This window comes from Pseudorasbora parva, chromosome 13 (assembly GCF_024679245.1).
Source record: "Pseudorasbora parva isolate DD20220531a chromosome 13, ASM2467924v1, whole genome shotgun sequence".
Taxonomy (NCBI): Eukaryota; Metazoa; Chordata; class Actinopteri; order Cypriniformes; family Gobionidae; genus Pseudorasbora; species Pseudorasbora parva.
The window spans coordinates 15,782,747-15,807,618 of NC_090184.1; the positions used below are offsets into that span (position 1 = coordinate 15,782,747).

At 37.5% G+C, this 24,872-nt stretch overlaps 1 protein-coding gene across 2 annotated transcripts in view; it reads left to right on the plus strand.

Moving 5' to 3' along the window:
• The first annotated feature begins 11,558 nt into the window (after nucleotides 1–11,558).
• The window catches only part of LOC137038586 (solute carrier family 12 member 5-like), a 112,251-nt gene continuing 98,937 nt past the window's right edge, over nucleotides 11,559–24,872 (plus strand). For both annotated transcript variants that reach the window (XM_067413270.1, XM_067413269.1), the window contains exon 1: nucleotides 11,559–11,810. In XM_067413270.1, coding sequence (XP_067269371.1) covers nucleotides 11,756–11,810 — 55 coding nt within the window. In that variant the 5' untranslated portion in view covers nucleotides 11,559–11,755. The remainder of the gene's footprint in view (nucleotides 11,811–24,872) is intronic.

Genomic DNA, 24,872 nt, shown 5'->3' on the forward strand with positions numbered 1-24,872 from the left:
TCTTGGACTAAATCGGCCACCGTAGGAGTTAAAACGAAATCAGAATTGAGAGGAACAGAAACTATTATTCCCTGGATGATCATTATATTAGTGCTGAACTATTCTCGTCGCTTCATAAAATTATTGTGAGCCACTGTAGTGAGATGGGCTTAGACGACGTCTTTAGTGCCTTTATGAGTCTTAAGAGAGGACATGACTTTGGTGTCAATGAAGGCCTTTCTGAGCCATCGGATTTCAACACTAATATCTTCATCTGTGTCTGAAGATGAACAAAGGTCTTGCAGTGTTCAACGACATGAGGATAAGTAATTATTGACATTTTAATTTTTGGGTGAACCAACCCTTTAAAAAGCAAAAAAAAAAAAAAAAGTATTCTACAATATAAGCACTTTTTAAATGCATTTTATTGCTTTCTACATTGTTAAATGAATTGTATAGATTAAAAAGCTGCCTCTGTTTTTGTATTTGGTTCGGTATTTTTTTTTTAATTCATTTAAAAATGGTTTTGACAAACTATTGGGTAATCACAATATCCTTAAAGTTTAGCTTTTTTACAGTGCAATGCTGCTATATACATGTTCTTTTTTTTAAAAATGTATTTTGCTGTTTAAAGCAAAACAACTTCAAGCACTTAATTTAAAAGCTGCAGCAATGTTTTTGCAATATTTTTCAATGTTTAATATTTTTGTTTTGACTTTGTGAGTTGGTCCTCAAATATTTTACTTTGTATTTGTTTGACGGCGCAGCACCACACTAAAAAGCTGCTGTTTTTTTGTGTTTTTTTACATTTTAAAAATGTTTTTGACTTTGATCCTCCACTAGTTTACTCATGGAGTTTCTTTTTGACTACAGCACTACTATTGAGTCTCACTTTTAAGTGCAAAACAAATCCCCCCCAACCACCCATTAATTTAAAATGTATCAAATTTCTTTTATTAGTTCTAATAGTTATTAGTTTCTTTTATTAAACTTCATAACTTCATAAAAAGTTATGAAGTTTAACTTTTTGACAGTGCAACACTTGTACACGCATGCATGTTTATAGTTGTCCTGCTGTTAAGTCTATTTTTTATTTTGGGTTAAGATTCATATCATTTGTACAACAAAATATATTCAATGCATTTAATAATGTTTAACAAAGATAAAAATAAACCGTGTTTAGTTTCTGTATTTTGGTTTGTAATGCATTTATTTGAACACTTTTATTTAATCAAAAAACTGCATTGCTGGTAATGGATGCCATTTTAATGTATTTTGGCAAAACTATAGTGATTTATAGACAAAACCAGTACAAAATTTCCGTTTTCAAAATTTAAATTATTAACGGAAGTGTATGTAAATGTTATGGAGGTTGTCCTGTAAATCTACAGAATTTTCCGTTTTTTTAACAGACAGAAATGTCCGTAAAAGTACAGTAGATACTGTAAGTAATCTACGAAATCTTCCGTTTTAGAGTTGAAGGAAATGTCCGTAATTATTGCGGAAAATGTACTGTTAATTTTCTGCCAGTACATTCTCCGTTTTTACAGTGTTGTTTTCGTTGGTATTCTAAACTTTTAATTTTCCATTGGTCTTAGTACACAATCTAACAACAGAACAGTCAAGTTTTAAATGGGAAAAATATTATCTTTGAAAAAAATAAAGTCTGGTCATTTTTGAGAGCAATGCTAATTGACTCATATGATTCAATGATGTATGCAAAGCTATGCTACAAGTGCTACCACCATATTCAGGCTGAATGGATTCAAAAACGGTAAAACTCAACTGTTTCACTCTAAGGGACTTGGAACATTTTTTTTTCAAAAGTTGTCTACGGAGGCTGTATTCTTGGGAGGAGCTATGGAGTTGTAAACTGGAGCGGGCTTTTAGGCTGGTGCAGAATCTGGAGCAGTCTCATGGGCTGGAGCTATCATTGGATGCTGGTCAATGGCTGGAGCCATGGGCGTAGGTTTAGGGGGGGACGCTAGGTACTAGTCCCAATCAATATTTTAAGATGGCAAAATTGTCCCCACCAATATTTGAGCAAACTCCTTCGTGCTGCTATATGGATCGATTCCGTATCGCCCCGTATTTACAAGCAAAATGATGCACAAGCGTTGCACAAGATTGCGTTTTAGCGGCTTTGCTGCCATAGCGACGGAGTCTCGAGAACATGCGCTGTAAACTTGCGCGTTTTTTAAAAAACATGTCGAGCTCGCGTCCACCATTTAAACGCAAGAGGATTTCCAGATATAGGGCTGAATAGAAAAAAAAGGTAGTGGGTCTGTCCAGTAACTTACGATGAACCTAAAACAAACTGCAACCTTTGCAGAGAAGCATTTCACTGTCTCAGACTGTGACTGAAAGCAGCAGTGATGACGGACACATCCGTGTTTCTAGGTAGGCCTATTGTTTTTTTAATGGATAATATATTAATATAATATTCCATACAATATCAAAGCTTGGCAGACTTATTTTTCTAGACATTAGACCGGTTAATTAATAGATTATAGCCTAACTAATGTTATTAATTTATCATTTAGCTATAGGCTAAATTAATAATAAATTATCCTGTCATAAAGTTTGACATTTAAAAAAATATTTAGATAAAAATGGGACGAATAATTGCATAATAATATAGTCATAATAGTAAATTAATAAAGAAAATGTAATTTAATTTTTGAATTTCAGAACATTTTTGTCAGTAAAGTGGTTACTGGTTCAAAATGACTGCTTAAAGAGACAGTGCACCCAAAAATTAAAAATCTGTCAATTTCCTCACCCTCAAGTTGTTCCAAACCTGTATACATTTCTTTGTTAAGTTGAATTCCTACCATGGAAGTAAATGGTGCCCCCAAAGCAGTCTGGGTACAAACTTTCTTCAAAATATCATATTTTGTGTTCAGCAGAAGAAAGAAACTCATACAGGTTTGGAACATCATGAGGGAGAGTAAATGATGACAGAATTTTTATTTTTGGGTGAGCCATCCCTTTAAAGTGCACCAATATAGGCTACTAAAGAGTTCTTTAGAAATAAATAAAATAATCAAATGTAAAATAATATAAAATGTGTTCTGTTGCAAGCTTGCATAGGCCTACTTGACAAACATGTTTATTGTTGAGCTGTTGTCATTGTTTAATTGTCACTCTTATCAATACTATCACACTTTAAATGCCAAGTTCATGAATGATTTTCAAAAACTGATTCAAAACTGATTTGGAAAAAAACTTATTTTCAATATAAAAAGTGATTGTGCATGATTATATAGCATTATGGCTTTACAGTCAAAAAATGAGGTTATAATGGAAGTCAATAAGGGCAAAAACAGCCACGAACAGTAAATGAGGGAGAAACAAAAACTGATCCTGTACAAAAACTAACAATGCATCAAATCTAAAGTTGTTACTAATCTTTGACATGCTCAATAATGTGATAAGAGGTTAAAAAAAAAATCCAGTCCACAATAATTTTTATATTGAAAATAAGTAATTTTGTGTGCATGTTGTGTTTTTTTCCAAATCAGTTTTAAAAATCATTTATGAACTTTATGGTCCTGGATTGGGCTGAAAAGCCTCATAAATCAATAATCGTATTCATTCCTAAACTATGGTGCATTTCCATACTCAGTAATAAATAATAGAGTATATAATCTGGGCAAACCTGGTGGGATGTCCCCACCAAAGCTGAGACCAAACCTACGCCCTTGGCTGGAGCCATCACTGAACGGGAGATGGGGACCTCTCTGGACTCGGGACAAGGTCCTCTCTAGACTCAGGATGTAGGGCAGGGTCCTTTCTGGTCTTGGAATGGGCACCGGTGTGTGTGCTATCCACACACACACACAACATAGCCGTGGCCACAATGGTCAGTGCTGGATACTCTGAAGACTCTGGAATTGGAGACACATGAACGTGCGACCATCTTGGCTGAAGACTCAGGCATGGCGGTGATCTTGACTGAAGACTCAGGCGTGGCGGTCATCTTGGCTGAAGACTCAGGCGTGGCGGTCATCTTGGCTGAAGACTCAGGCGTGGCGGTCATCTTGACTGAAGACTCAGGCGTGGCGGTCATCTTGACTGAAGACTCAGGCGTGGCGGTCATCTTGGCTGAAGACTCAGGCGTGGCGGTCATCTTGGCTGAAGACTCGGGCGTGGCGATCATCTTGGCTGAAGACTCAGGCGTGGCGGTCATCTTGGCTGAAGACTCAGGCGTGGCGGTCATCTAGGCTGAAGACTCAGGCGTGGCGGTCATCTAGGCTGAAGACTCAGGCGTGGCGGTCATCTAGGCTGAAGACTCAGGCGTGGCGGTCATCTAGGCTGAAGACTCAGGCGTGACGGTCATCTAGGCTGAAGACTCAGGCGTGGCGGTCATCTAGGCTGAAGACTCAGGCGTGGCGGTCATCTTGGCTGAAGACTCAGGCGTGGCGGTCATCTTGGCTGAAGACTCAGGCGTGGCGGTCATCTTGGCTGAAGACTCAGGCGTGGCGGTCATCTTGGCTGAAGACTCAGGCGTGGCGGTCATCTTGACTGAAGACTCAGGCGTGGTGGGTCTTTCTCCTCACTCTCCACGATGGTGAAGAAGATCCATTGTGGACAAGCACCCACTCCACATAATCCTGGAAGCTCCCCTGAGACCTGTCAGAGGCTGGTGTCATCATAGTGGACGAAGGAAACCAAATCCAAATACCTCTGTGTGTGGGCCACGACGGATAGATCCCCTGGGAGAGGCGGAGAAGCTCCATTGCTGCTAGAGCCATATTTTAGGATCTGTTATTCTGTCACACCGTGGTTGCAGAGTAAGAAGGAATAGAATCCAAATGCAGCAGTTTCAGGCTTTATTTTTAACAATAAACTCAGAATAACGTGAACACAGAACAGTACATTTTCATTTAATTGAAATTACTATGCAATTAAGTATCAAAAAACATACATATAGTTTATACTTGAGTATATTCTTTTAAAGTATATTATTTCCTTACATATTTATATAGTTGTACTTGTTTAATTTATTTTATTTTATTTTTCGGTTTTATTTATTTATTGTTGTTGATTGTTTTGTTTTTTTAAATTCTGTAGCACTTTGAGATTTTGTTTAATATAAAGTGCATTATAAATAAAATTTATTATTATTATTATTATTAGTTACCAGAGCATTTGCCATTAAATATTATTAAGGACCCCTAAATTGTATTATATCATGACAAATATGACATATCTCCTCCTATAGAGAGAGAGAGATTTAACGATTTTTGGAGCTTTTCTAAAAATGAACAGCCCATGAAAACAAACTGCATTATACTTTTTTGACATGGTATTTTGGTTGTTGTCAAACAAAGTTGATGATGAAGTCAGAAATCTGTGATGGTGCTTCAATTTGTGAATTCTTAAAGTTGCAGATTTTTTCTCCCAGCCATATCATTAGATCCAGAAATATGTCTTTACACTTTAAAAAATATAGACAGATATGCGAACAGATTCTTTAATCACAGAGAAATCTTCGGAGTTCAGAAACATTTTTGTTTCCCCGGGCTACTGATGCTAAAAATAGCAGAGAAGCCACACTTAAATGCTTTTAAGAGAAAAGTCTCAGTGGAGAGATTCGCAGCATGAATACGGCCCGGCCAGCATGTTCTGATACTTCTCAAAACCATATCTCCTTTTCTTCACTCTAGACCTCGGTATCACATATCTGCCGAAGGAAGGTTCTTTGGTCCATTTTTTTCTGATTCTCTCTGTCTTTCTGATTCAGTTTACATAACAGGTTTATTTTGTACACTCAAAAAAAAAAGAAAAAAAAAAAGATAATAATAATAATTATATATCTATATAAATTATAATAATTATAAGGTTTTTTTTTTTTTTTACACATACTAACAGTTCTATTTTTTGTGCTTTTAGGCTGGTTTATTTTAGCTTTTATGTGCTGAAATGGTTCTTTGTGTTAGAGTTTAGGGTTCTTTATTCCTGCCTTTTTGTTTTTCTGACAAAGCCACCTCATTAATGATTTTCTGATGGTCAGCTATACAACTACACAGACCAGTGGCACCATTTATAACCGTTGCATACACATAAAACAGGCCCTGTAAGAGGCGTACGCCATTTCCTCGTCACATAAATTGTGATTTATAAAACCAAACTTGACTGGAAAATCATACTCTGACCCATGCGTACAAACTCTTTTACTAGAGTGAGAAAAGACATGAAGTTTAAACTCTGCATTACTCAGAAGTGAAACCAAAATTATATGATAGATGTTACTTCCAATAATTCATCTTTAAACTAAACTGCAGATCTCATGTCAGCACAACATATTTATAGGGAGAACGATGAATAGTGATACTTACTTTGAGTCCACACTTAACTTACTTTGATATTAACGTTACAGACACTAACGTTACAGGATGCAGTAGTCGAGCGGTCCATTGTCCGGTTTTTTTCATAGGTCCAATGATAATAGTTTACTGTTACCGCAGCTGCACGAAGGTGTTGACTTCGTGTAAAGGCATCTTCACAGAATTATGTCAAATTTCACTGTATTTGAATGATATAAAATGTAGACAACGGAAAACGTGTAGCACTCGCGCCTCTCGCAGTTCAAAATGCTTACGCTTATTAATAAATACGCTACGTCTGACGACGAGCGTAACTACTATGTCGTCAGACGTAGCGTAAGTATTTTGAAGCGCGAGAGGCGCGCAGGCGCTAAACTTTTTCCGTACGTTAAATTTGGAAGGCGATTCGCCGGAAGCTAGATCATTTACTCGTTTAAAGTTTATATATGGATATTTTTCATACACAAACACAGTTTTGAATATACAGCCCTTTAAACATTGTGTCATGTGAATAGCTGCATGGAAATAATATGTAGATGAGGTTATGCATAGTAAAACAAGGCGTTGTAAGCTTCATTTAGTTTCAGAGAGGAGGGTTGTACGTAGCCTGCACACTCTTCTGCTGACTGGAATTTAAAGGGATTTTTGCACAGTTTCTGGTGTAGGCTACATATGGTTTTATAAATGTGTACCCTTTATGTAAAATCTAGCATTTGTGCTTACGTACACTTTTAGGATGAAATAGGTTTTATAAATGATCGAGAGGCCATAACATTTAGGGCTCTCTAGAGAAATTATTGCTAGGGACAAATCAATGTATATTGGTAGATTTCGATCAGGAATTACAATATATTTATATATAACCACTGTCTGAAAAAAAATCTCTTACACGAAGAACAATATGTGAAAAATGCGCAATTCCTGGCACACAAACTGTTAATAGAGCGGAGTCCCGCCCCCCGAACCCATAGCGCTGACCCATCACGCTTTTTTTGTTTTCTTTAGACGCAGTAGTCTAACGTTAGATACATTTGCTGTGTGTGAAGTGGCAAAGCAAAGCTCCCCCGAAACCGGTAAGTATGGGAAAAATCAACAGTTATGCAGTTATACTGGGCAAATCACGTCACATAATTGATTCAGGGACAGTGCAGTTTTTTCAGTGACATTCGAGGGACAAGTTGCAAACCTAAACGCTAGTGTGTGTGTGTGTGTGTGTGTGTGTGTGTGTGTGTGTGTGTGTGTGTGTGTGTGTTTGAGTGTTTGAAACCCTACATTACGGGGACAAAAATGTCCCCACAAAGATGGAAATATCTTGAAACGTGGTCCCCATGAGGAGAATAAATCACAGTAAGTGGTGTTTTGTTGAAAATGTACAAATGCAGAAAGTTTTGTGTGATAGGTACGTTTAGTGTGGTGGGGATGGAAATATACAGTTTGTACAGTATAAAAATCATTATGTCTGTGTAAAGTCCCCATAAAACATGAACACACAACATTGCTCGGTCTTGTTGAAGTGAGAGGCCTAGCTGTTTGATAAAGCTGAAACGCTTGTCGGGCTGCGTTTAGTCATTCCAGCCTCATCGGCTGAGGCTGAAAGAAGTTTAAGTGCTCTTAGGAGACTGAAAACATAACAGCTGAGGCACAAGTGAGACTTAACAGTATTAATGTGTTCCATGTCCACCACCAGGACAAAGTGGACAATAGTAATGTGAAACAAATGTGCCAACAGTTCATCTCTGCTAATGACAGAAACAGGCATGTTTGGCTTCTTCTAATAACAAGGAACAAGACACACTGACTTTTGCATTGCAATATGAACGGAGTAAATTTTAGTTTCTTTTAAACTGGCTCCTTGTCTTTATTAGTTATCTGTAACATTACCTAATTAATTAACATATTGTTAAGGTCCACTCCATATAAAAGGCTTAATACATTATCCTATTCATTTCCGGAATCCTCGGCTTTCCGGGGTGACCCCACCAATTTCAAAATCATACCTATGTCCTTGACACAGACTGTCAACACATTCTTAACAGGTAAATAAGTTCTTTTTTAAAATGTCTATTCATTTTGTCGTTTGTAACTGGTTTCCTACCAATCATATCTTTTAGTAACATGTGTGAGCAGCCCTTTTCAGTTAATTATACTCATCTCTTCTCCACAAATTAAGTAAGAGATATTGAATTTATTATCCATATTATTTTTTAATTATTACTTTATGCCTAAACAAACCCAGTCACAGAAAAACATTAAAGCTATCCCATGATTTTATGTAACTTTTTTCCTTTTAACACAGTAAAGGTCTCACTCACATGCTGTTTTTATATAATCAAATGTACAGACAAACTGTAACTCTAAACTCAATTGTGTATTTCAGATGCTGTCACATACCATAACCTCATCATCTACCATCAGAGGGCCGCCGTGAACTTGGTCATGAGATGCTATAAATGTTTATAAACATTTAATGCCTGTTCCAAAGCCACATATTTCTACGTTGTCCTCTCCAGCTTCACAGTGGCTTTTATCCACCCCCCTTTGACTCAGAGCGGATCCGTAAGTGCATTCTATCATTTATGTGTCCAACCATTTGTGAGTTCCTCATTCCTGTGTGCCCTTTCTCACTATCCTGCACTTTGGGAAAGAAAGAAAAAAACTTTAAAATCTCCCATACCTTAATTTATTCTCTGTATTTATAGAAAGCTCTCAGAAAAGAAGACTCAGTGGAGTTTCCCTCTGAGGTCAAAAGGAAAGTGTGTTGTAAAAGACAGCAGAAAGCGAGATTTCTACATCACTTAATCTCACAAACATTTCATAACATGTAGCATGACACAGAGCCTGTAAAAGCCTTTGGCAATCATTCCTTACATGGCTTATACCTCATAAGTATTTCATCACGCATAGAAATATTTAAGGGAGAACGTCGAGGTGTTTGATTTATGTGTCTCTTTAGAATGGCAGAGTTGAAATATCGATGCCCATATGTGATTAAATATCAAACCCAGTTTTTTAGAAAAGGGAACAGGCAACTATCAATTTATTAACATTCGTTAATTCATTAGGTATCCTGAATGAACAATAAATAATCAACAATTGTAAATAAACAAATGTTATAATGTATTAGTGTATGTGGAAAAGAGCATAAATATTACTTGTATTTTATCATATAAAATTACAATTATGTATTTGTTATAAATCTTTCAAATTTAAGTATTTTTATATATATTTTGAACATAATTGTACATAATTTTTATAATTGAACATAAGCTATTGATGTTTTGGTTTTACCAGAAAATAAAGCCTAAACCTAAAGTTTTTACTATAATTATTGATATAGGTTAAAGGTGCACTTTGTAGTATTTTTGCTGTAAAATATCCAAAAACCACTAGGCCAGTGATATATATTTTGTTCAGTTGAGTACTTACAATATCCCAAATGTTTCCAACTATTTGTAAATTGTGAGAAAATTGCTATTTTAACTAAGGACCGGGACGTTTCAGCATAGCGTTTGAGCGAGTTGCCTGTCAATCGCGTCATATCTGCGCTACCCTCGGTTTTATTCTGCAGAAGCGCTTTTCTCTTAGCAGTTTGAACATGTCACAGCAGTGCCGAGCGAACGCACAGAGTAACGTCATAACATCATTTTAAACACACCTAAATGTATCTAATATGATAAACAGAGCTGCTTTACCTTATAATCATGACCGGAAAAAGCGGAAGTGCACGTATGCCATTTTGGCGTGTTATCAAGACGCAGAATCGCTTTTTAGCGTGTTTATCAACGCCTACCATCACACACACAGACACACACTGCCCTTGCCCCTAATCTTACCCATCACAAGAAACATTCAGCAATTTTACATTTTCAAAAAAACATAATTTAGTATGTTTATGAATACATTTACATTGTGGACACACACACACACACACACATAATGGTTTGTTTCAGCGTAGACATATACGGAGATGATGGTTTGTTTCAGCGTAGACATTCATGCGAAATCAGAAGGCGTAGACATACGCGCGGATAGCTCAAAATGCGTACAGATAACACGCCACTTGGAATCCATTTGCAGCAGTTTTAAATATACGGGTGAAATACAGCAATTCAGAAGGCAACCAATCAGTAACCAGCAATGGCAACAAAGGGAACAGGAACTAAACACAGAAAGGAAAAGAACCAAAATGGGAACCAAAAGAAAAAAAACAGTCATACCCATTCATATTAATCTACATTAACATAATTTACACAACAGCAAATGTTAAAATTGGATTAGTTTTAACATAAACCTCAACATATTTTAAACAAATTGTGTTAGAAATATTTTCAATTATATTAAAATAATAAAAAATATTTAATATATATATATATTTAATATGAGCATTACCTAATGTTAGAAACCTTTTTATAAAGAGTTAACAGACTTATTCTTAGACTTATACTTCCAGGCTTTATACTTGCTAGTGTTGGTTTGGTCCTGGTATAGCTGGTTCCCAAATTGTATTTATTTATTATTTTATTATTTTCTTGCTACAGACTACTGCCTAAAACAAAGCATATGCTAGCAACAAGCTGTGCTGCTCTTTTCAGCAAGGATGGGTGAAAATATAAATATCTATAGTTTTCAGACTTGCAGTGGACTTACAAATTAGTAACCAGCCAGAACAGACCCAACCGCATAGCAGCACCTTTACAACCACTGAGAACACCCTAGCAACCACATATCAACATGTTTAAAACCACTCTGCACCTTGGCAATGACCTAGCAACAAGCCATTACACCATTGCACAGACTACACATTTTCCTAAAATACATTACTAAAGAAATGCACATTACAGATCTGTTGGGGAAGGAATTCCCAAGGCAAACACCCGCCTGAAACTGAAAGCTAGTAGACCACATTGCACTCTTTTTTTGATTTCACTTATTTCTGATATGAACACAGTTTGGCACGGTGATGTCATAGAAATTGAAACGGAAAGCACGGTAAAGCTAAGCAAAGGCAAATCCTGATCGCTGCATTGTGACAATTGTGAGGCATATGCAGCCTGTGGATGCATAGCGGAGAGAGAAGCAGAGAGACGACATGCAGTGTGAGTGTTTGAGAGAAAAAAATGTGCTCTTAAGCATTCCATCATTTACGTCCCTGCAGCCAATCTGTCCCCCCAACCCCTCCTCCTCCGAGAGAGAGAGAGAGAGAGAGAGAGAGAGAGAGAGAGAGAGAGAGAGAGAGAGAGTCTATACGCAAGGCAGCAAGCGGCAAGCGAGGACTCCAGCCTTCTGAAGCACAGCACTGCTTGCTTTCTTGAGAGGAGAGAGGCAGAGAACCACTAGCCTTCTCCTCCATCCGCGTGTGTGTGTGTGTGTGTGTGTGCACGTGAGGCTGGTGGACACAGCAGCAGTGTTAGCATTAGCAGGGGATCTGTGCTCGATCTTCCAAAATGCTCAACAACCTCACTGAATGCGAAGAGGGCGATGGGGGACCCAACAGTCAGGGTGAGTGGTCTGATCCTGCAACTGGGAGTGTGTGCGCGGATGTGTGCAGAAAATGAGCAAATGTGCCTTTTTGCCGGTCACTGATTATGGTACCAGTTCAAACTGTAGTGTGTGTGTATGTGTGTGTGTAAAAGAGACCAATCATGCACCAATGACTGATAGCTGCTTGTGAGTGTGTGTGTGGGAGATACAAGATGTCAGCATAGGAGTGCAAATATTCTTGTACTATCATAATCAGTGATGCGTGTGTGTGTGTGTGTGTGTGAGGGAGAGTGTGTGTGGTGTGTAAAGAAATAGAAGAAAGAAAAGCTTTAAAGGAATGATATGGTTGGGAATTCTTGAATGTGCGTGTGTTTGTTGGTGTGTATGCAGCTTTGGCAAAGGCTCGTGCTGCAAGGTTGCTGTGAGGAGAATGATAATGCTTTCTGTGTCTGAGGAAGTACAGACAGCAGTAGCTGTGTGTGTGTGTGTGTGTGGATGCTCCAGCGTTTTCACCTCCTTGCAAGAAAAGTCTGTAAAAATAGGCCTAATGTACTGTGTATGAAGAAATGTTTTCACAGGTGATTGTTGCATTGCATTTAGCTCTGTTTTAGGGTAAAAATTAACAAATGACCCAAATTATAATTTTATTTTTTTTAGAGTTGACAACCTTTCTCCACCAAGCTCTTTCTCTGTCTGTCGGTTACTTAATCTTATTTCGTTTAAACAGCCAGTGGATTTGGATCCCTGTGTCTTAGATCCTCAAAAATAATTGGAATAATTGCAGCGTCTTAACACAAGCAGACCTTCGGTGCATTTCATGTCATTGACCTCTTAAAAAGGAAAAGGGGGTCTCGGATGCAAGATCTCAGTTTCTAAAAGAGCTTCGTGCCTACAGGTAGAGCTGCAGCCGTGAGAGAGGAATTAAATTAGCTTGTACCTGACCTCCTCTCGCATGCGTTCTTATCAGCCCCCTGCAGTACAGCAGAACCTATACTCATTATGAGCGGCGAAACGTTTTGTGCATGCATGCACTCATATGTTACAAATGGCATCTTTTGAGGCAATTAAATGAACAGCTCCCATATTAAATGCACCGTAGTACAAGTGTCATGATTGGATTGCAGTGGTCTTAGCGGAGACTCCGTCCGTGGTGCTGAAATTGATTCTGATTGAGCTGCTGGTATCAGTGGAGCTCTCCGTGGTTCTGAAACAGCCGGCGTTTGCGTGCCTTGTGGATGCACACTCATTCCAGGCCCTCTGTTGCTTACGGACGGATCTGTTTTGTGTAGACATGAGTGGAACTGGCTGCAGACTGCTGCATTATAGCTTTTGCTTCTTTTCAAAGGACCTCTCTCGCTCTCTCTCTGCCTCGCTTCCTTCAAAGTCCAATGCTGCCCTGAATTTTCTCTCTCTCTTCCTCCCATCAGGGGGTAGGGACAGTACTGCAGTGGTGCTGATGCTTATTTGGTCATAAAATTCATGCTTGGGAGCTCACCAGCTAAAACTGTCTCGAAACAGTCTTGTACTGTCGTTCTAATTTTGGCAGACACAACTCTCTTCAATTTAAACTCGATGTCAGTATTAAGTTATTCAATTCAATAAATAACTTAATATAAAATAAATTAATACATAAAGTCCATTCTCTCTCTCTCTCTCTCTCTCACTCACTCTCTCACTCACTCTCTCACTCACTCACTCACTCACTCACTCACTCACTCACTCACTCACTCACTCACTCACTCACTCACTCACTCACTCACTCACACTCACACACACACACACACACACACACACACACACACACACACACACACACACACACACACACACACACACACACACACACACACACAAATAATCACTCACATACACGTTTGTTTTTGTGACATATGGGGACATTCCATAGGCGTAATGGTTTTTATATTGTACAAACCGTATTTTCTATCCCCCTACACTGCCCCTACCCCTAAACCTACCCATCACAGGACACATTCTGCATTTTTACTTTCTAAAAAAAACTCATCCTGTATAATTTATAAGCATTTTGAAAAGTGAGGACATGGCCAATGTCCTCATAAGTCACCCTCTTCTTTTAATACCTATGTCATTATACACATTTTTGTCCTCATATGTCACAAAAACATGCCCCCCCCCCACACACACACACACAAACACCCACACACACAAACAAACACCCCCCCCCCCCCACACACACACACGTGTATTAGAACCTAATTGTCTTAGGTACCCCCACATCCCCATCAGTGAGGACCAAGTACCACTTAACTGATACCATTTTTGGTTGTGTTAAATGGAATTCACTATGTGAACATGTGAAAGAAAGAAAGAAAGAAAGAAAGAAAGAAAGAAAGAAAGAAAGAAAGAAAGAAAGAAAGAAAGGTAACACTTTAGTATGGGAAACACATATTTAATATTAAAGGAGTAGTTCACCCTAAAATGAAAATGCTGCCATCATTTACTCTCCCTCAACTTGTCCCAAACCTGTATGAGTTTCTTCTGCTGAACGCAAAAGAAGATATTTCATAGAATGTCGTTATATAGCCAGACAGTTGATCCCCACTGACTTGCATAGAATAGGGAAAACAATACTATGGAAAGTAATGGAGACCATCAACGGTTTGGTCTCAGACATTCTTCGAAATATCTTCTTTCGTGTTCAGTAGAAGAAAGAAACTCATACAGGTTTGGAACATCATGAGAGAGAGTAAATGATGACAGATCAAATTTTTATTTTAGGGTGAACTACTCCTTTGTTCATGGATGCGGTTATTAACGTTACTGTAGTATTAAGCAGAGCAGGACAGTGTAAAAAAATTACATAATCCTACCCGATACCTAAACCTAAAGGTGCACTAAGAGATGTAGAATAAGGCTGTGCAGAAAAAGGCCTTAGGCGCTTTATAATAGCCAATAAACAGCCATTACCATAGTAATATGCATGCTAATAAGCAAGTTAACAGTGAGAATTGGACCCTAAAAGGAAGGAAGGAAGGAAGGAAGGAAGGAAGGAAGGAAGGAAGGAAGGAAGGAAGGAAGGAAGGAAGGAAGGAAGGAAGGAAGGAAGGAAGGAAGGAAGGAAGGAAGGAAGGAAGGAAGGAAGGAAGGAAGGAAGGAAGGAAGGAAGGAAGGAAGGAAGGAAGGAAGGAAGGAAGGAACAATTATTCAACATATTCAAATTATTATTAGAATTTGTATTCCTACCCATAAATCAAAAAATCACAATATTTCAAAGAATATTTGTCTGTTTACTCAGTTTGCACAAATTTCTCAATCACCTATACCTTTCTCAGTTACCTATAATTATCTTGTCTAATCATCTTTTCTGATTCTATTCAAAGCTTTCTACCCATAGAATGTTTTTTATTTAAATGAGTGGATCATACGCACTTAAAATATTACAGATTTTTTTTTTTTTAAGCTTTGCATCAAAAAGGAACACGGATTGACTTTGAAGTAATTTTTTTTTTTTGCAATCATAGACATAGAAACCATGGTTGACTGTAAATATGTCATTTTCTCTATTATCACTATTGGACAGCATCTCAAAACTTCAAATTCAAAGACTTGTCAGCTAAACTTTCAGTGGAGAGAGTGACATTTTTTTGTGTAATGATTTGTCAGCTAACACCCAAGATTGACTTCTCCTCCAGAATAGTGTGCATTATAATGAAAGTGCCATTGCATCACTCAGAGCAGCCGGACACACCTGACCCTAGGTGTTTCCTCTCAGTGGATAATGAGGTTTGAGATTTTCTGATTGCATTATGACACCGGTGATCTTTGGCATTTGTTAGCAAGCGAGAAGGCTGGAGTAGATTAGTTGAGAAATTGGATTCAAGGCAGAAGGAAATTGATTGTTGATTGACTTTAGAGGCACTACAAGACCTAAACACATCACAGCTCCAAACTACACACCTGATTATGAACAGTGTCAAAGATATCATTGTGGTCCAAGAGGTGTTAAGACACGCAAATATCACTGTTATTAATTAGATATGGGAGGCTTAATTGTATATACTGCATGTTTTTCATGAGCAATGTAAAAAGGAGAGCACAGAAAGATGATATTCCGTTAATATGCAAAAAAGCCGAGCGAGTGTAGAGTGATGGCTGCTTGTCCTTGTGGTGAAGTCTCAGGTCAAGTGAACATCAGGCCAGATGGCACAGACCTCTGTTTTAACGGCCGCAGACACATGACGACATTAACACATAACAGGACCACCCTAAAATAGTAACATCTAGAGCACTAGCTGTCCTCACACTAACAGAACAAGAACAATTTTTTCTTAAAGAGGATCGATTCTGCTTTTTTACATTTTCAACTTTCTTTAGCATGTAAAGTTGCTGTTTGTGGATGAAAAATGGTTATTCTCTATATCACTAAGTAGTGCTTCTGACCTCCCTTAAATGCTTCGATTGTAGTCGTGAGTTTTCTTTTGAGAACGTACACGTCCCCCCCCCCCAAAAAAAAAAAAACCTGGTTTAGTGGAGGGCCCTATAATTTCCACGATGCTAGTGCATAAGGCACTAAATATGTATATTTTTTAAAACTTTTAATAAATTATTGTTAAATTGTATAAGTTTCATGATTTAAATTAATTAGATATGCTTTTTAAATACTAAAATTTAATTCAACCATTAAAGGTCCCGTTCTTCGCGATTCCATCTTTCAAGCTTTAGTTAGTGTGTAATGTTGCTGTTAGAGCATAAATAATACCTGTAAAATTATAAAGCTCAAAGTTCAATGCCAAGCGAGATATTTTATTTAGCAGAAGTTCCCTTTCAAAGCCTACAGCTAATGGCCGGTTTGGACTACAGCAGGAAGTGCAGGGATGTAATGACATCACTAGAACCGTTTGTTGACTAACCCTCCGCCCACAAGAACGCGCAAAATAGGGGGCGTGGTCTTGTTGCTCTCTCACGTGGAGAAGAGCGCGCATTCAGCGCTTGCATCTCCCCGTTATGGTAAGAGGCGGGACCTTTCCGGGCAAAGTGCGCTAAGCTGCTGTCCAATCACAACACCGGAAGCGCTGGCCCAATCAGAACTCGTTACGTGTTTCTGAAGGAGGGACTTCATAGAACAAGGAAATCATCAGGCTGTTTTTAGGACAGAGGAAACAGCGCTGTACAGATAAGTAAATTGTGGGAATTTGGGGGAAAAAAATAAAGGGATTTGATAGGGCCCTATGAGTTGCATTAGCTGTGATGAAACTCGCACGAAGGGGGGGTGACATTTCCGAAACGCTCAAAGTGGTTGACCAATCACAAAACACAGGTGCAGTCCACCACTAGTGGTTTAGGAAGGAAGCGCTTCATAGAGACAGGAACTAAACACAGCATTACTGACAAACTGGGAAGAGAGAAGTAAAATATGCACACAACATTTAATTTTTTAATTTTTTTACATTAAAGCATGAAAACCTATTCTAGTAGATCCCACAAATTAAATCAAGACTTTGTAAAAGGGCATATATCGCATCTTTAACCAAGCTTAATTACTCAGACTTTGCTTGCATACTGTCATGTGCTATCTTTACCAACTAGCTTTAATCTGACATGACACAATATGTTTGTTGGTGTGACCTAGAGTAATGCATTCAGGTTGATTCAGTCATGTAGAAAATTATTTGACTTGAATTAAGCCAATGCATTTTTAGGTGCTCTTACAAAACATTTCTGTGCAGGCAGACACCGCCATCACAATAATACCATGACTCACTCTTTCTTAGAAAAAAAAGGAGCTGCCAGAAGCTGTAAGTCATGTCAAAACATACAGTATTCATAATACAGTCATAATTCTCCGCTTTTACATAAACCGTATTATAAAGCACACCACTCAATGTTACCTCATAAAGTATATTCAGGATTGTCAACAGGCATGTAAATTCTCAGATATACAGAGACCACTTAAAAATTGAGAAATCAATGTTAAGTGGTTTCTTCATTTTTTTTTCTAGAGCTGTATTTATGACAGAGTCTAATAAAAACTAGATAAAGAACACACGGTTAGTGGATCTGTTTGACGTAACGTTTTAATCAACACGTCATGTGTCAGCAACATCAACACCTCTCAGCCAATCAACTTACAGCATCGTACGCTTGTAGCGCGTGAGTGTGCCTGATGCACAAGCTGCCACAATCATGACAAGACACAAAAAGACAAGAAACTAAAAATGATTTCCTGTCAGCTCATTCATTGCTTAGGCAGGATCCAGACAGAGACTGTGTCGGATGTTTATTAACAAATATATCTGGCTTAGTGCTGAGCTATTGAGTTCATGTGTAAGCAGACTGTTGTGATAAATGGGTGCTCTTTTAATCTTTTAAGAACATCAGGTTATGTATATGTCATTTGAAAGTTTTATTTACTGTGACTACTGTCCTTTATAGCAGCTTATTGCAATGCATTTGCTTGGTTTAAGACCTGTTCACACAAAGAACGATAACTATAAAGAGGACCATAATGTCGTCTTCCTCTTTAAATGCACGAGCTCTTTAAAGCAGGGTGGATTCTGATTGGCTGTTGTTGATCTTTCATCAGCTGATGGAAAAAAAAACATTCTGAAAGTGATTCTAAAGGCCAATTCACACCAAAGATAACAATAAAGATATTGATATTGAAGATAACAATATCACTGGAATCACTTACATAACGAATTTAACCAGCTAAGTATGTTATTTTGCAGTATGTACATGGGTTTGTGGTTGTAACTTGTGGCGAGAGATTGCTCTAAACTGTGCATGCGTCAAACGGCCGTGTACGCGTACGAGTCATGGGGTGTTTCCCAATTCTTATTTGTGCATCCTCTTTTCCTTTCCTAGCTTCCTTTCCTCGCTCCTTAGCTCCACCCCTTCAGGATGCGAGGGAAGGACGCGAGGAAAAGACGCAAGGACGGAGGAATTTAATCAAGTGAAATTATATATTCTCTCTCCCTTTAACGTCACGTCAAAGCAGCATCAATTAATGATGACTCTACACCGCTGGATTTAGTCGGGATTCTTGAACATTAGAGATAACTATTTATATTGTGAGCTTCAGCCTAAAATACCACATTTGTCCATATTTTAATTAATATTATCAGTTATTATTAACAATGAATTCCAGTTATTAACTGCTTTTTATTCATTGTATAGTATTGGTTAACAGGGAACGTTCTTAGAACGTTGGCTAACGTTATCTGAAAGTTCTCTCAAGAACACAGGAATATTTTATTTGATCATACTCCACACCCTTATAAGAACGTTATTTAACCTTCTTATAACCTAATGAGAACGTTAATACAACGTTCCTAGAGCATTCCGAAAACGTTTTTATAACTTAATGGGAACATTAGGGAAACGTTCTTATAACCTAAAATTGTTAGCTGGAATATTTGTTTCTCTATTTGTTTCGTTCATTTTCTTGTGCTTTGATATAATTCTGCAACTGTCAGTTGTTGTTACTTGACAAACATTTGTGTCTTGTACATGTAAACATAATAATAATGATAAATAAACTGAAGGGGGAGGAGAATTAACACGTGCGTCACATTTAGTCGATAAAACACTTCCGCAAAGGATACTCCTGTGTATCCTTGCTCATGACTCCTCAGGAAGCCTCCTCACTCCTTGATCCTCACCTCCTCGCGGTGCAAAGAATTGAGATCACCTACAAAATGGCTGAGCTCCATCGGTTTCCGGGTCATAGGATGGAGGACGGAGGAGCGAGGAAACGAGGAGGGATATTGAGAAGCACCCAAGAAGTAGACTTTGTACGGCTGTGCGTTCTGTTGTGCGCATACGCTCGCGCACGCATAAAAGAACTAAGTATCCTTTCGGCTTCTGCTGTTCTTTTATATTTAGATCGATTTTTAGAACTATATATTGATCATTATCATTATAGTTATTGTACTTGGAGTGAATATGCGCCATTCAGAAATGAATTGGGAACTCCATTTAAATTCAGATTATATTTAAGATTGTAGGCTAAGCAGGATGCAGAACTGTATTTCAAATTGAATTCAGTTGAATCAAAAGCATATTATCATACAACATATGTATGAATTGTTTTGAATGTACTGAAAAAATTTAAGAAGAAAAAATTAGAAAAAGTAGCCTAATGATGTAATAATTTTTAACATAAATGTTCTGCAAGTAATTTCCATTTCTTGTCATTCCATTTAAAATTCCAAACTTGGCTAAGTATTTGATTAGACTGTCAAAGTTTAAGACGCATTATTATTCAAAACTAAATTAAATGCAACATAACTATTTTTACTGTTTCATTAGATGGCAACTTCACATAGAGAGTTCATAATGTGTGGAATAATACATTAACATGTTTTATTTTTAAATAGTAGGCAGCGTAGGTAATCGGCTACTATTCCGTTGCAAACATAATTCTTGGGGTAGGTGTGTATTTCATGTGTTTTAGGGTCAGGGGGATGTAGATCTTATGTAATTCTGGCAGTGTAGTGAGTATTATGTCACTGCAAAAGACCATGCATTATATAAGAATATTTCCCTAATGCCACATAAAGGATTTTTATATGCCCTCCTGTAATCCTGCTGATGTATTTGCCCTTGATGGATGGTTTTGTTAAGTTGTCATGGCCAGCTGTCTCTGGCAGGTGCCTTGGAAGCCATTTTAGGGTGAGAACAGAGGGGAGGGCAGAGGCTGTTAGGTGAGACATAAGGAAAAGAACAGTCTGAAGGGAAGAGAGGAGATGAGATGAGAGACCAGTAAGACTTCATGCACTGTACAAGTTGTCAGAAGGTTAATCGCATGTTGGTTAAACACTGTTTGGTTATAAAGAGGGGCTTGAGTGGTATTATTGGGACTTCTTCTAATGGCCGCAATAAATGATAGCTTAACTTTCGAGTAGTATACATAGGGAATTGTGTTTAAATTATGGTTTTTAATATCTTGTATACAAAAATCATCATAGAATCTGCTAGCAATCACATAATTTCCTACGTCATGTAGGACATTATGTGATTGCTAGCAGATTAAATTCCTGATTACACAGCCAATGAGATTGCTTGCTCAACATTGAAATAGTCAGTCGAAATTTTTCAACCGGTAGATTCTGCATTATGGTCTCTATCACAGTTATGTGACGTTTCCGTGCTGTGCTGTCACAAAAGTGTATCATTGGAATGCATTTTAAAGCCTTGCAGTTTAAAAACAAGTGATTTTAAGCCGTTCAAACACAATAAGCAGTGAAAGTGAACTCATTTTGGTATATGTTCTCTGTTGAGAGACTGTTTTTTAGTGCACACACATAAAGACGCTGTTCATACAGTGTGTGTGTACTGAACCGAGTTCTTTTTGGTGCCTTATTGCATTTGAACGGTCAAAAATGCACACTTGTATTTCATCCAAAAAATTTAATTATACCATAATTTACTCACCCTCAAGCTATCCCTTGTGATGACATTACTCTATCAGACGAATATATATATATATAAATGTCCTGGCTCTAGCCCAAAGCAGTGTATCCATCCATTATAAAAGTGCTCCACACAACTCCGGGGGTTAATAAATGCCTTCTGAAGCAAATCGATGGGTTTTTGATACAAAAAAATCCATATTTAACATGATATAAAGAAAACTTTCTACCTTCTGTGTTCAGTTTACGAAGAAATTGTAGTGCCTCTCACAGTTCAAAATGCTTACGCTACATCCAACGTCATCGTTGTGCCAGTTACACTTTTCTGTAAGCTGAATACGGAGGGCGGTCCAGTAAATCATGGGATAATTAAATTTTTGGGGGTAAACTTTGGGGGTAAAAAAGGGAACTTAAATAGTTGAGAAAGAAAATACACGTGTATCTGTATTTCGGATCTGTGCATTCGTTCTTAAAAGTGAGTAAAATAATACATCTGCTGATGTCATTAAAGGTGCACTATGTAACACTTTTTCAGTAAAATATCTAAAAACCACTAGGCCAGAGTTATATATTTTGTTTAGTTGAGTACTTACAATATCCCAAATGTTTCCAACTATTTGTATATCGTGAGAAAATTGCTATTTTAACCAATGAACCGGGACGTGTGAGGGAGTCGCCAGTCAATTGCGTCATATCTGTGTTACCCTCAGTTTCTGGTTTTATTTTGCAGAAACACTTTAATCTTACTGCAGTGTGAACAAGTGTCAGCAGCTGCTGAGCAAATGCATAACGTCATAACATAATTTTCAACACACTCAAGTGTATCTAATATGATAAACAGCTGTGCCATAATAAAAGTCCTGCTGCTCGTGAGGCGTGTGTTGCATTCATCTTACTAACAATCGCTCCAGCGGCCTTGCTCAGCTCCACAACACTCGGTCCTGCTGTCCTTCACACTACAGTAATGTTAATAACCGCATCCATGAAATTGATTCCTGCCCGAGTCCTATCCCGATTCTTTTCCTCCGGCTGTGAGGTGAAGACCACGTCCCAAGATTCTGCACTCAAACTTTGCGTCATCAAGCTGTCCCTTTGTTTTGAATGGGCCCCCTCTTACGGATGGAAAAATTACATAGTGCAACTTTAATCTTAATTAAACAACAAAAGAGAGACAATCTCTCACTGCTCTACTACTAAATCACTTTTGTAACTTTTGTAATACAGTAAAGACTATGTATTGTTTTTGTACATTTGAATACTTTATACAATTGATGTAGTATTTCTTATTTCTAGTGCTTGAATTTTCTCAGGTAGGTCAATTTAATTTGTCATTGTTCTATTATACTGTTTTGTCCTTTTGCTTACACTTAGTTTCTTTGTACTTATTTTATCACTCACTATTTACTTGTCTTAAATAAGATTTTTTTGATATTGAAATTGGTAACAATAATTTTGATTTCATGTCCTTATTTAAAGCAAAAATAACAATACATAAAACAACTTGATAGATATATATATATATATATATATATATATATATATATATATATATATATATATATATATATATATATATATATATATATATATATATATATATATATATATATATATATATATATATATATATATATAATATATTGGTCATATTGCCCACCCCAGGTTCATTGTTTGCTGTAAGCAGGTGCTGAAGTTCCTCAGAAACCCTCAACCTCCACCAGCTCCACCTGTCTAGATCTGCTATGGGTTTTTCATATGCTAATTCATGCAGCAGCAGCATACTTTGCATACTGAAGAGTCACACCTATTTCTAAATATGTTTATCATTCCCAAACACTTACTGTGTGAAGTTGTTAACATAGCACAGAGAGTTGGCAGCACATACTCTCTTTGCTGGTTATGCATGAACAGTGATGTCCAAGAGTGAATGTGATACTTACATGCACATCTCTGCCTCAGTCTCTTTATTTGTGCCCACTGAATTGAGAAGAAGTTTGGGACTTGAGGTCTGCGTGTTTGCTCTGTTTATTGTCACCTTCCTTCTGTGAGTTAAGAATTGATTAAGTTTCAGTCTGAAGTGCCAAATCCAAGAATGCAGTGCCGTTGAAAAAATAATGAAATTAGTCTTGCGTAACCGCAATGAATAATAAAGAGAGAGAGAGGTGCACATTGTGGTACAAATCGTGTTGCTCATGCAGATGATGCCAGTTTGAAATCTTAGTTCTGTTCCCCTGTCTTTTCTGTTTTCTGGTTACTTTTATAGATAGGTCTGCAGTTCTCGTCCTTGAATCTGTTTGAGCGGCGTTTTAAGAGTGCTGATGTAACAACCCAGTAGCACTGGGACTTTTCACTGCTTGTCAAACTTTCAGTTTGTGCATTAGTGATGCAGATGTTTCTGTGAACCCTGTATTGGACTGACATTTTCTGAAGCGGATGGCTCGGGTGCACTTAGGGCGTGTCCGGATCCACTTTTGCTATTTTAATGCCAAAAAAACGGTCGACGTGCCTGGCGCATGGTTCAAAAAGGTTGTACCTTTAGTCTCTTAATGATTCATTGATGTGTTTTAGGTGTAGAGTGCAATAAATCAATCAGAGTCTCATCTCCCAAGCTAGTTGCACTTGCAACATGAAGGATTTGCTATTTATGCCGAAATTTGTGAGTGGAAAGACTGAATGCTTCCCCAGAGAGGAAACCTATGTGTTTAATACATTCATGAAAAAAATGAGTGAGTCATTGAATCATTCATTAAACTAAAGGTTCAGCAGTGGTTTTGTTTGGAGCTATTTGGGTTTGCGGAGCAAAAGCACAAAATAACTAACATTATAGTGTCTAAAATGTACTCAATATTAGCTTCTTGCATTTTTAACTGTTGTATGTAACTATAAACTTTGCATATATTTACATATTAATATTACATATTACATACTAACGTACATATTTTTACATATTTAACATTTCAATGACTAAACAATCAACATTTATTGTATATTGTTGCAGGCAAAATCCAGTAATTTCAATAGAGATCCTTGCGAATAGGAATGACAGCTTCAATTAGGCTTTTAGTCCAAAAGAGCGCACATTTAGAGAAATCTTAATAAATTCTCATATGTTCACGTCTCATTGCTTTACAGAGAATGATCATTTCTATAAATTTGTTCACTAAATTATATGCTCTAAAGAGTTTTGAGCGCTCTCTCCACGGTCATCACAATATAGGAATAGGCATTGGCTACATGAAAAAAAGAAAGAAAAAAAAGAAAAAAGAAAAAAAACCTTTTAGGCCTAACGAGTTCCCGTTTTATATAGTTATAACACGAGCCTATGAGGCTGTGAGTTAGGCTATCACACCAGCAAGAGTGTTTCTCCGAACATCTGCACAATCGCAAATGTGACATTATACAACAGTTCAATAAAGTTACTGAGTAGGCATTTTTTTTATAGATTAGCCTATCCAGAGTCGTTTGCTAGATTAAAAGATTTAGGATTTTTGAAAGACTCGTTTGAATAAAGGATTCAACTCTCTCTTTAAAGATAGAGATTTGCTGCCACCTACTGGCGGTGTTAGTTTTATAGTTAAAAAGTAGTCTCATTTCTACATTACATTTTAAACATTCATCTCTTAACATAATTTATGCAATTATAATTTGTTGTGTAAATCCACATGCCATGTCTAAACAGCCTGTGTCA